Source organism: Dendroctonus ponderosae, unplaced genomic scaffold (assembly GCF_020466585.1).
Source record: "Dendroctonus ponderosae isolate FM_Combo_2020 unplaced genomic scaffold, Dpon_F_20191213v2 Dpon_F_20191213_9, whole genome shotgun sequence".
Lineage (NCBI taxonomy): Eukaryota > Metazoa > Arthropoda > Insecta > Coleoptera > Curculionidae > Dendroctonus > Dendroctonus ponderosae.
The window spans coordinates 6,902,786-6,916,436 of record NW_026019116.1 but is presented as its reverse complement, the minus strand read 5'-3'; the positions used below and the strand labels follow the sequence as shown (position 1 = coordinate 6,916,436).

Here is a 13,651-nt window from a genome sequence, read left to right as displayed (position 1 = left end):
CATTCAATTTTCAAATTTTTTAGTCTTCTGATAATTTTACTACTTAATCGATTCCATGTTTCCACGTAAAATTTCTACTGATTAAAGGTTCAATTTGTGCTGACTTGTTTTCTCGTCATTTATTTTCCTTATTCTCTGTCTAAATTATTTTGCCGTTAAATATTTTAACATTTTCACGTTTCCTCATAAGATTTCTGCTTATTTCGTTACTCATTTCTTTTTCCTATTTTCTTTCCTACATCTGACCACTTTGCTTCGCTATCATTCGGTTGTGAATCTTTCATGTTTTCCTGTGACGCTTTTACGCTTTTTATTTTCATTTCTTCCTTTGACTATTTTGCTTCTTAGTTCACGTAAACTTTTTTCTACTGAATCGATGGTGAATTTGTGCTGTCCTCGTTCTGCGTTTAATTTCTATATGTTCATTCCTTCTTCTGGCTTATTTCGTGAAGCCAAAATACATTTGCACATTGAAAAATTGAAGGCAAAATAAATTTGCAGTTTTTGTGTTTTATTTTGTTTCGTAATCATGAATTCAGAAGAAATGCTGCATTTTTCTCTGCTGTCGTTTGTTTCTTAGTTATTCCGTCCTGAAGCGTTTCTTTCTCCGCAAAGATTCTATCGAATCAATGTAAAATTTTTGCGGTATTTGTACTGTAAAAGTATTTTTCTATGTTACTTTTTCTTTTCTATTTCTACTGAGTCAATGCTACTTTTTCTCATTTTCCTTGGTTTTTCTATTTTCATAGTTTGTTGGCCCAACTAGAGGAAAATTGCAGGTAAAACATGCTCCAAAAATTTGGAAAAATATTTTTTTTAAGATTGTTTTTCGCCCAGTTACATAAAACTAATCCTGCGCAAATAAGTTTTTTACAAAAATGGACATGTTTATTTCCTAAATTTGTAAAAACTATGTAGTTATTAGACAATTTCGTCATAGAAAGCTCAATATTATCGTGACCTTCCTGCTGATATCAAGATAGTAGGCCTTGAAAAGCCTTTGCGCGAACACCGCGCTGTCTCCCATGATCCTGCCGATGTTGCCTAATGGCCAATTAATTGGCAGGTCTAGGGAAACTTGCTGAGTGCAACAAAACCTAGACGTGTTTAATGAATTGGGGTGAAATTTGCATTTCTTGATTTAATAGTTGGGTGATTTTTAATAAATGTTTCCGCAAAATGATTGGTGTCGGGATTTTTAAACTCGAAAAGGTGAACAAAACAAAAACCCTGGAAAATTCCAAAGTTCTTTTACACTATATACACTATGACACAAACATGGAAAAATTGCAAAAAGTACATGTTTAGGGCCCGAAGTTGCTGTTTCGCCCGAGCGTTAGACATTTTCGCCGAATTAAATCCGGCAACGGGGCATTTGGATTCGTCCTTTCCGCGGTTCAACGTTCAAAGAAACATTCGATTGTGTTGTATCGTTCCGTCATCGCGGATTTTCCGGTTTCTCCCGTAAAATCTACGTAAACTCCCGGACTGATAACCGGAAGTATTCCCATACATTTCAATCTTCCAATAAATAGGCAAAAATTTAGATTATCTTACATAGACTTACAGCTAAACCGAATTATTCCTTTTGACCGAAGAGTGTTTTTGGTTTAAGTGACTTTGTTTGTGTTTTGGAGTTGCGACTTGTTTTTGTTCGGAGACTGTGAATGGTTTAGTGGGCATTTTTCTGGATTTGTGTGCTTCCTAAAGTTGCATTGGCGTTCGACTTTTATGCGAGAATGAGAAAAATTAGCGGTGAGTTTTCGAATTCAGACAAAACACGCTGTTTTGAATAATGCGGTTTTTGTCAAACATTGCACTGATATTTAATGGTTTTTTATGTCAGGCTTTTGGGTTTTGGTATGGGCCAAAAAGCGGCAAAATCATCAAAGTGTTATGTGGTACCTCCTGAGGATGTTCGCAAAAGTTCTAGTTTGGAACCGTTTAGTGGCCAGGAAATGTAATATTTTTTCGTTTTGTGTGTTTTGTTTCGTCAAAAACTGTTTGAAAGTATTGTGGTTTATTAACAGTTTTTAGGCATTTTTAATCCCGAAAATCCTTCATCTGCTGGCCTCCCTTTCCTTTGATCCAAATGATTTCTACCCATTAAAGAACTCAGTTTATTTGTCAGAGATTAATTTCGCAGTTAAGAGCATTGACAAAATCCGCAAAATGTTCAGTAGATAATTCCGTAGGGTTAAACCGTTTTTTATTGATTTTTAAAATTTTTTCCTTGAAGAAATGAGCCGAATCGTGGCTTAGAAATTTGTCTCATTATCAACTCTTCGAAAAGGGGTTAATTTGCTATTTTCTGTAAGTAAATGAGAGGAAAGTGAAAAACTGAGTGCATTATTAATTATTATTTTAGGGACGCTGAAGTTTTTTTTGGGTTTATCATAAAAAGTAAGGATTGCACCAATTAATGTTGCCTACTTTTAATTTCTAACTTCTTCATCGATATTATTCTAATTGCTTTCGCCATTAATGTGCCTCATTTTGATTCCATAAAAGTTGAGCAATTGATATTCGCAAAATCTTTGTGCGTTTGTTTTCCCGAAATCGCCTCAAAACCCGATCATTCCATTGACCCAAATAAATCATGTTCTCATCAAATAACAATCCACACCTAATGGAAGTGCGGATTGGCAATGGAATTTCCATTTGTGTTTTGCCGGTAAATAGGGCGACAACCTACCACTATCTTTAGACGTGCAAATTATTGATTTTAATTGTTTTCCAACCTAAATGCGAGCGCACTTAAAACCGATGAGATTGCATAAGATCGATAGGGAATTAGTGCTATAAATGCGAAAAAAATGCTGGTTGTTTGGCTTCTCGAACGTCGATAATCCTGGCCAATTGGGCCGCTATGCTGATTTTTGCGTCCAGGGAATTCTTCATAATTTTTCAAAGTGCCCACGTCTTTTATTCATGAAATCAGCTGGATAATAACGGTTTTTGCGGCAAAATCTGGAACGTTCATAGTAGTTAATATAAAAAAATACTTTTTTGCTTTGAAAAATTACAGGAGGAAATGCTTTACTTGCTTGAAAAGTTGTTTTAGTAAACGCTGACATGAGCAAAGTTGGCACTTCCTTTCCTGGAGCTTTACCAAACTCCCCTTGGTCTCAAACTTGCCAACTGGAAACTGGCAAACGGCCGTAAACCTGTCACGTGCACACACGACTAATATTTAAAACAAATTTTACGTTCCTCCGTTTCCCCACTATTTAAATTTTATTGCCAGCTGTTTCCCATAAATTCGGAAATTCATAATATTAGATAGGGGGATGGATGAGGCTTTTCCATGTTGCCGGCTTTATTTATACCGCAAGTCCCAAAGTAAGTCAAAATTCGGCGATGTGTTTTGGGAAAAACGCTCAGACTGGTAAATGTTTATTTTTAAATCTGGTTTTTTCCATCCCCATCCCTCTTAAGACTGTAGAGTTTGTTAAAAAACTGTGGTGTTTTAGTTTTTACTGAATTTTTTCTTGCTCTAGTTCTTACGCAAAAATGCTCTATTTTGAAGAGTTTCACTTAAAAATACTGACAATATGAAAGTCTTTTACGCGAAAAACTACAAGATAAATTTATAGCTTTCTAGCAATTTGTAGCAAGGTAATTTTAGAAAACCCTTTTCAGCTTCGCATTTGGCACAAAAGCCGGATACTTTTATGTCGTTTTGTACCGAAAGTAATTAGGATTATCTTGAAAAAACAAACGATCAGAGCAAAAGTTTTCAAAAAATTATATAGAAAAGTCGCCGCCCTGATTGCTCTGAAGAATTTTAGTTTCTTCAAAATTTCAGGTCGTTCCAGTTTTGGTAAAGTTTTTATTAAGCAGTTAATTCTACGCAAAAAACGCAGAATTTTTTAGTTTTACTTAAAAATACTGACAATTTTCAGCTATTTTCTGTGAAAAATTATAAAATAAATTTTATTGGAACACTCGCTTCGTTAACAGCCTTGTAAAAAAAATTCCCATTCGAATTTCGTGCAAAACCCTAATATTTTTTCCGGATTGTTTCCCAAAAATATTTTCCCGAACAAAACAAACGAAACTTTATAATTAATTGTTTGGAAAACTCGCCACTTGGTCGCTGTGGATAATTTGTTTTTTAAATTCCGGTTTCTTCACTTTTAGGTCAATATTTCTCAACAAAACTCTCTCTAAACAGAAAAACGCAGTTTTTTCTAACGTTTTTCCGTAAAATACTGGCAAACCCAGAGTGGTATGCAAAAAATTAAGAAATTGATTTAACAAGAAAACTTGTCGTCTTCGGACCCAGACGTTTGGTCTTCTTTATCGTCTTTTTCGAATGCCCGTTTTACCTTTGAATTTGAGACCAAATCGAAATAAAGTTCTCTTTTCGACCAAGAGTTATAACTCATTAACCGATGAGTTAAAACTCAGAGAGCGGCAACAACTCAAAAGCGCAACTCGACACAGTGTTACCCAGGCCTACTACCTGGTGGCTAAAAAATTCAGTTTGCTGCATGAATTTTACCAAAAAAGTCCCAGTTTTGTGTGCAACTGGTCGCTCTTTTTGTGATGTTTTCAAGCATTAATCTTCGATTTATGCAAAAGTGCGTTTTTTCAGCACACTTCTGTTTATCTGCTTGATTCATTAGCCCTTCCTTCACTTTTCTGCATCGCATCGTGCAATCTTCAAAGAAACTCTTCATTGTGAGACTTTCATCATTCACACAGCTTTCAGTCCGACTGAGTTCGTCTTAGAAACGTCGAGAGGAAAAGGAACTAATTTTAAAATTCCACAGGATTTGGTCGTAACGAGGGATTGACAAGGGGGGTAAATGGGGCTGCTTTTGGGGCGGCCAAAGGGAAGTGCGTGATCGACAGGGCGGAATGCGTGTTGCGTAGGTGAAAGTCTGTGCGTGGCATTGCCGATATTTCGGTTGTCAATAAGTGGTTTCTTAGGAAGTTGTCTTGAAAGCAGCCATTATTGGATTTCGCTTAAGGACTAAAATTGATAATGCCATTTTCGGGACTTTTTTCCGTGTCTTGGTGCTGTTAGTTTCCACTCAATTTGTTCGTGGTTAACACTAATCTGTGTTATTCGCTTTTTTCTGGGCGGCAGCTCGCTTCCATTCACCCGATCTGGGTGTCCACCCATCGAAATCTGGCGGAAATTACAGCAGCTGAAAATGGGGCACGTGCCCCGACAGCAGATGGTGCAATTTTGGGTTCGACTCTTGGGGTTTCAATTAGGTGCAGGGACGAATTCGATAATTTTCCTTTAAAGAATTATCGTTAAATCTAGCAGATGCCTTTTGCATCTCTTCGGTTAAAAGCATGATAAATTGAACACACAGTGGTGAACTCATTTTTGGGAACATTTTGCTAACGAGAGCAGTTGAGACAGTAGTTCCCAATGTTTTAGGTCTTCTAAACCACTTTATTCATACATTTCTTCAGAGGTTTGAAGCATCATGGATGAAAATCTTGAATTCCTCCAGTTAAGATTTAATTTCAGCCAGGAAATCTGCATCTGCTTGTTAACATCATGATTTTTGCTGTTGCCCAACTTTCTTCTTCCTCAGCTGCATCTTCAATGCGCTCGATCTTCTGACATTAAAACTCTTTACTTCGCCAATTGGTCCCAAATCTGGTTCTATTCACGTTTGTCGTCCTTGTTTGATTAAAATCAGATTCGTCACATCCTTCCTGCCAAGCCGGTCCTGCCTTTTTCAGGAACACCATCAGATTACCATAATGAAGTGATGGTGGTGGGCATTTGGTTCGAACGTAGTCGCGTTTACATCCGAACTGAAGTCCAAAATCGGGTAATTTGTACCAAAGCACAGGTGTTCAATGTGCAAAGGGCTATTTGTCTACCTATACGGTTTTATTAATGACTTGGTTGGATTTACATTCAGCAAGGCAGATGGTTGGATAGTTGGAAGGTTTCAGGCCCAACTGGCTCTTTTTGGGGGTATTTTATTTATTTTTGGATCGATACTCTAGGGGGAGTTCGAGTCTAGTTCAAAGTCCATGGTCTGTGGCTTTCGAAAATAAAAATCTATCGGGTATAAATCGGGGTAACATATTGGTTATTCCAAAGGCAGTCCAAAGCACACAATATTAAGTTCTTGAAACACATGGAAGCATGTTAGTTGTAAAAACGATTCAATCCCAAAAAACAGACTGTTCGTACAGTAACAAAGTGCAAAAGAAAAAATGGAAAGCTCTAAAGCACCCCAGCTTTAGAGCTTTCCATTTTTTCTTTTGCACTTTGTTACTGTACGAACAGTCTGTTTTTTGGGATTGAATCGTTTTTACAACTAACATGCTTCAATATGTCTTCGTTTTTCAATAAGGATGGGAATAGTGTTTGTCAATTGAAAATCCTTTAGTGAGCAATACGATCCAAATGCTACTCATTACGGAAAATTAGTGCCACACGAATGTAAAATTAGATATCGATACAGTTGTTCGGTTTAGTAGGCCAGATGTCCAATTTCCTCATTTCATATTACCGTACTTATTGCTTAATAGGGACTCTAGTTAAGTTTGTCCGCACTTTTGCACCAAGAAGGTGTCTTTGTTGATTTATCAACAAATTTATTATGTTAGATTAATTTCAATATTAACATAATAAATTCACACAGGACTAAATAAGAAGCTAAAACCATCCCAGCTGATTCGCATTAACCTCGATGTTTCCTTGTTTTTACTTTAGCCAGCCAGTTTTCCGAGCGTTTTGTTAAATTGCTGTTTAATTTGCGCTAATCGAACCAAACTACCCAATTACCAGCCGTATAAAGTCCAGAATTTATACTTTCCTGTACCGAATCAAATTTGTCAGTAGCAAATTTATGTATGAGGATAACTGTAACTTACACGAAAATCTTAATGCCACAGATAATATCTTTATTTGAGAGGTTTTACGACCATATTTGCCGACCACTTAACAGTTTTTTAATTAAGAGCCCAGTAAATATGCCGGTAATGAATTCATATAGGTTAATGCAAGCGTAAATTCGGAGTTTCATGCGAAATTCAACCAGTCATTGGTTGTGGGGTTCTCGGATTTTTTTGTTTTCATAAACGCTTTATATAAAGCACGGTGGGAGATAAGAAGGTGGAACAAAGGTTTTTTTTTAATTAGCTGGAAGCAAAAATTAATTAAAAGAAACGCAAACAATAAGGGCCTGCCTGTTACGAGCTTGAAAAATGGATTTATTCCGTTTCCTATGTAAATGGTACTCGGCAGCTGAGATAATTGAGTTCGCTATTGCTAAAGGAAGCTCTATATCTTCAATTTTCCTGTTGGAAAACAGCGACGGGAGCGCATGAAGGCAACAGATTTTTTCCATTAGTTCGAACTGCTCCTCATCGTGTTTTTTTCTGGTTTTTCCCCATGTTCATGCCCTGTGCTCCCAAGATATACGAGGTGATTTAATCACAGTCGAAAAACAACGGAGCCAGTCGTAAACAAAGACTGTTAATTACCGATAAAATATCGCTCCTGAACGAAATAAAAATTTATCTGGTATTATTATGTTACATACATTTTTTGAGGTGTGACTGCTGTAACATTTTTTCTTTACACCCACGTGCGGCTTAATGCTAGGATATGTCTGCATTTAATTATTACCTACAGTAAATGGCACAGTAGGTAATTTATTTAGAAGAATAATGGCTTTTATGGGCTAATAATTGGCTTTACTGGGTGGTTAAACTTGCGACTGGCACAGTGTTTGGCACAATAAACAAGAGGGTTTTAGCCAGAAACTGGGAGAATTTTATTAGCATCCGAGCATTGGCTGATTTTTTGGGAGCTTTTGAACTTTTGAACATAAAATTCAAGAACCTTTGTAGCTTGTGATGGAGCTTGAAAAAAAATCGAAACTCCCAAATAGCAGCTGAAAGCAGCAACTTCAGATATTGGCACAGGCACGAGGAAGGTTTGAGTCAACATTTTTAGAATTGTTTAGAAAATCAGTGTAGGCTAATTTTACAGAAGCCCTTGATCTTGAGCAAAAAATAAATAATTTTCTTGCTTGTGGTGGAGCGGAATCGGTAAACGGACTGAACAAAAAATTGTAACTCTCAAAACTGTGGAATGAGTTACTTGTAATGTTTTCACAATAAACAGGAAGGTTTTAGCTAAAAGCTGGGAGAATTTCATAGGAATCCGAGCGTTGGCTGATTTTAGGAAGCTTTTGAACTTGGACGTAAAATGCTAATAATTTGTGGTGTAGCTTGAGAAAAAATCGAAACTCCCAAATAACTGAAAGCAGCAACTTCAGATGTTGGCATAAGAACGAGAAAAGTTTGGGTCACATTCTGAGGAATTATCAGGAGAATCTGAGCTTGGGAGTATTTTTCCGAAACCCGTAAACTTGGATATAAAATTGGGAAACTGCTTTAGCTTGTAATTGACTTGCTTATTCCAAACTGTCGAATACAGAACTTGAAAAGATTTTGTATAAAAACTGAGAAAATATCAGAAGAGTCCTATGGGTGATTTTTCGGAAGTCATTGAAGTTTATAAATTTTCCGAACATCTGGTGGATCTCACTTAAAATCAACTCCCAAACCGAAAAACGCAGCAACTCGAGATTTTGCAACAGTAAAAATTACGGTTTGATCTCAAATTTGAGACAAGTGACTGCCGTATTCTTAAAAAAATTTGTTAAGGAACACTTTCGCATCTCAACAAAGGAAACAGAAACGATTAAGGTTGTGTGAGTGACTAAAGTGAAAAAAATTTTAAAACATCTGCGCAAGTTAGAGGAAACCGTGTATTGTTGCTACGTTGAGTTTTGGTAGTTTTTTGCTGATTTGCATCGTTTTCTATTTAATTGAAGAGCGAGGGTATAAACAATTTAAAAATTAGAGGAAATTTATCTGCAAACGTACAGTGTATAGACGTGCTAAAGCATGATATTAATAAGCTTCTAAAATTTGCGCGTTTCTTACTGAAAAAAATACAGGTGTCGGTTTGATGAGTGTAAGCTTTCAAGCATCCATATATGAAGTTCCACTCATTCGTGCTAACGAAACCCCAAATAAAAATTCGATTTTACCAAAGCTTCCAAATATAGAAACTGTTGCCAGTTTCAGTTGAAAATCGGTGCTGGTATAATCATTTTGCATACTCATTAGCTTATTAATGAATTTTTTTATCATTTCAACGGCTTAACCGTCCGGGTATTTTCGAAGAATGACATTATCACATCGCCAAAAACAAATCTTGCCGATAAATTGGAATTATCGAATTGGGGATTCAAGAACTGCATTTTTTTTTAACTGATCGCATGTCATATCGCCATAACCGCATTAAATATCGGGTGTCAAAATTTCACCTACTCAAGGTCCGATGGCTTGCTAATTAAACATGTTTTAACCACACAAACCCAGCTTTCCCACCATATTTTCCATTGGGTCGAGAAGGACGTAAAAAGCGGTTTTATCGGCGATTTGCGCAGAAATTGTACCGGAAGACCCAGCAGAAATTGGCGTGGGAAATAAAATTATAGTTCCAAATGATGGGTTTGCTGATCTGTGGCAATTCCGCCCGTTTATCAAGGTGCTTGTTTTGAAAAATGCCTCGTTTTTTTTAAGAAACCACCAGTGGGTTACTTAATATGTGCAAATAATATGCTGAATGTAAGTTTAATGCTTGATTGATGTTAAAGCTTCTTGCTATAAATCTGTTAGATGAATTTGTAAACCCAGTGAAAAAAGCTCTGCAGTTTTCAAGGAAACACTTTACATAATTAAAAACATGAATGCTTGATTGTTCTAATGTTTAATTACAAACGATATCAGTTACCTACAACCAGAAGGTAACGAAGACAAAGACACGATTGAATTCACTTCACGTCTAGGTCAACATTTCAATAAACCCCTTTATATTAATGACTTTTTATGATTTGTCATTAATAGAAATGACTTAGATTACGGATATCGTTACATATATTTAATAAATAATGCATGCCCATTATTCTGCAGAACATGTGTTTAGCATAATGGGAAACACAAATAAATACTTCGCGTGACTGAGTCGCATCGAGCTCAGCCAGATCTTTGGGAATACGATATCTGGCGGATTCTGTTAAACACGAGTTTGTGGCTAAAAATGCTGTTTTTCAATTGTTAAATCCGCTTTCTCTCTGGCTACTGTATTTTGTTTAATAATAGTCATTCATATGAAGCAAACGAATGTTCCATTTGTACTTTGGGTGCGTAAAATTCGTTCAATGTGGTTCTGTAACAGTCATTTCGATAATTGTTTTAATTTTTGAAATATGGGTGTTAACAGAGTGACCTGCTAAAATTACGGGATTTTTGGGAAAGAGGCGCTTTCGAGGTTTTATTGATGAATGCAAAATGATCTATTTGAGCTTTTCAGTCGACAAAAATCACACTTTATTACACAGTTTTGGAACTCACTTTTTTTCCATTTTTTGGTCCATATTGACCGGAGTCATTATAAATTCGTCTATTTAGGCCGATTTCCGTTAATGCCACAGTTGAACTGACTGTAAATATAAATCCAATTTCTGTTGTAAAAAAACTGACGAACAAAGTGGGAGCATTTCAAAACTCCAGGATCGGCAATCACTTTCCCTTCTGCATGGCCACTAAATCTTAAACAGCGCAACCTGCATTAGCGCTACCTTAAATTATCGTCAATTTATTGACTATTTATTTCAATTAAAATGGCGACTATGACAATTTAAAAGGTTAATAATTTATCAGTCCCATGCATAGATGAGGATCGGTTCATGTGGGATATTCTCTATGATGGGAAATGCTCCTTATCTTAGTTAAGTTTTATGCAATTTTTTTCATATAAGTGTAGATAGAATATAAGAATAAGGCTTGTAGATTTTGGACAGATTGAAGACTTTGGTTTGAATGTGGACAAATGGAAGCTTTCATTACCGTGTAAAATAACCGTTTCTAAAGTTGGTGCGGGCAACAAATATGTTTGTGAGTCTTTAAAAGTCGATTTATTTTGAAAAATTCAGCCCAATTTTTAAGCATTATTTGTTTGTTGTTTGAAGAATATCATGTTCTCCTCAAACTTCTGGAATATTAATGAATTAATATCCAAGGTGTCCCGTAAGAACATGATTAAAAGCGTATTTAACTTTTAGTAAGAAAAAATGTCGGGCTGCTCTGCTATTTACGATCAAATAGTGTTTTTTTGTTAAATATCGGAATAATGATGGAAAGGATTTTAATCAAAATTGTCGTGAATTTGTTCCCATGTCAGTCATATTTCGATGAAGCCAAGGGTTTTTTGCAATTCTTACGGGACGAAAACATGAAATTTTGGCATCATCTTGCACTCTCAAATTTCGCTTTCTGGGTTAAAACTACTCGAATTTCCTCACTCATGTTGTTATGACTGAATCTAATTTTCAAAACTGGGCTGCTTAAAACTATGGGTCCTGTATATGCGCAAGTTTCATTAAAATCCTTTGATTTATTCTGTCGATTTTTCAAACATTTTCAACTTACATGTATCAGTTTCTGGACCAATTTACTATGTTACTACGAACTAGTTCAGTTTCATGCTTAAATTAGTGCTTAAATAAAAATCGCCGTTGTTCTAAGGTCACGTAAATTAACTTATAAAAGTCGAAATACACGATGATCATCGACAAATAGCGTTCTCGTGATCGGTCCGCCTCCCATTACGTAAAGAATTATCAACGATTAACCATCAATGGGGTTTTGATCCAATAGAGATTTAGCACTTTTGTCTATACTGTTTAGCGTTTAGTGGTAAGGCGGGGTTGCAAATACTCCACTATGCGGCGTCTGAAGAACAAGGTTTTACGCGTGACGTCATCCCATGCAGGCCAGCTTATTTCCCGGTGAGTTTGAATTTTATTCCCTGTTAATTTTGCTAATTGGTTGATTGGTGATGCTCAGCAAGAGCTCGAAGACAATTTGGCCAGTTGCACTTTTCCAGCAGTTTTAGTTTGCAGGGGTTTAAAAAAATTATTAAATCAATCAAAGGCCGAAATATTTTTGCAATTTTATACGCAACAAAGTTGCCTTTCCGGCCAAAATGCTGAAATATGTCGTTAATTAGCAGGCAAAGAGCTTTTCGACGATTTATCATCAAATTAGTATTCAAAGCGCTTCAAGTCGCTGATGCTCGCCAGATAAATAAACCATATGGTTAATTGCATAAACGCGCTTCAAAGTGACATGGCCGGTCGATGATTATTGTTTTTGACCATTTTAGGGCCTCGACCGGTCGTTTCCTGGTGCCGTTTGGAAGCGTGTGAAATTGGGAAGACACCTTTGGGAACGGCCCAATCCGTTACCCGTTCGTGAAGACATTTAATCCAGCTTTAACCTGCCCGTAAATTGTCCCGCGTTGAATGCATAACATAACGTTGTTTAATGTTGAATTCTGCAACATTTCTGTTGAAACCGTCGAGGCCTCAGCTGCAGTGGAACCATCCGATCTTAAAGTATAATTAAGATATGCTAATGAAGCGATTTTGAAAAGTACAACACGAGCCGAAAGCCCAAACAATGGAGAGGTTAACAGTGATGTTGTCTCGCCACTTGTAACTTAAAGCTCCGATCAAAACCGACCAAATAAATAATAAAATTACACGCTTTAACATAAATCGTTGGACGAAAATCAATTAAATTGAAAATGGAAATGATAAATCAAATCGGTGTGCCATAAATCCATCTCATTATTGTGTGAGGAATGTACAAAGACTTTTGTTCAGTCTGTATCGTTGAAACTATCGGTTATTGCAACATTCATACTCCTACACGTTGGTGCGTTAATGTACTATTGAATCGGTTGGTTTGCAGCTGGAAATTGACGTTGAAACAAGTTAACTTCCTCCATAAAAGTACTATAAACTACTTTAGGTTTTTGCTAATAATTTTGCTTCAAGTAAGTTCCAGTGAGTTTCTTCACTTAATCAGCACAGTCGTTCAGTGCTGGTAAGTGTGCACATTAAACCGCTAAAGGCTTAGGCATTATTCACATGAGGACTGGTAATTTAAGCTCGTTTAATTATCTGACTATTGACTGAGGAATTATCAGCCTTAAGCTTTTACCACCGCAAATAGAAACGACCTTGTCATGATTTTATTATCGCTTATTTGATCCGTATCTTGTGCTGAATTAACTTTGTAGGATGAGGACATCGCCAACCGTTTACCGACTGGGTATTGTTAGAAAATTACACGCAAATTGATGCTAAATTGCTTACCAAACCCACTGTGGTCCTGCCATTATCAGCGCTTTTCAGTGCAATTTTCACTCGAATTCTTTGCTAACTGAAGAGTGAATGCGACTGCTGAAAAACATTTACCTTTTAACCCACATACACGCCCATAGGGCATAACAGGTTGGTTCGTTAGTAAAGAGATTAAAGCACACATTCTTGGGAAATGCCCAGATTGAATACATTTGCCCTATGGATATTGTTCGGAAACAGTAATTGCTGTTCGTTAGCCACTTACCCGATATGAGTAAGTTAACGCCATTCTGTTCCAATTGGAAATGGATAAGCACAGAAAATTGTCTGAAAAAAGGGGGAACTTTTGTTGATTCCCTGACCGTTCAATTTCCCCAAGAGAGGACAAACCGTATTTTTCACATCGCCCTCGAACGAGGATTTCCCATAAG

The 13,651-nt window shown here is 36.6% G+C and overlaps 1 protein-coding gene across 1 annotated transcript in view; it reads left to right on the top strand.

Moving 5' to 3' along the window:
• The first annotated feature begins 1,400 nt into the window (after positions 1–1,400).
• Positions 1,401–13,651, top strand: part of LOC109539351 (caskin-1) — a 143,200-nt gene continuing 130,949 nt past the window's right edge. Inside the window, exon 1 of the mRNA XM_019907043.2 lies at positions 1,401–1,755. Coding sequence (XP_019762602.1) covers positions 1,740–1,755 — 16 coding nt within the window. The 5' untranslated portion in view covers positions 1,401–1,739. The remainder of the gene's footprint in view (positions 1,756–13,651) is intronic.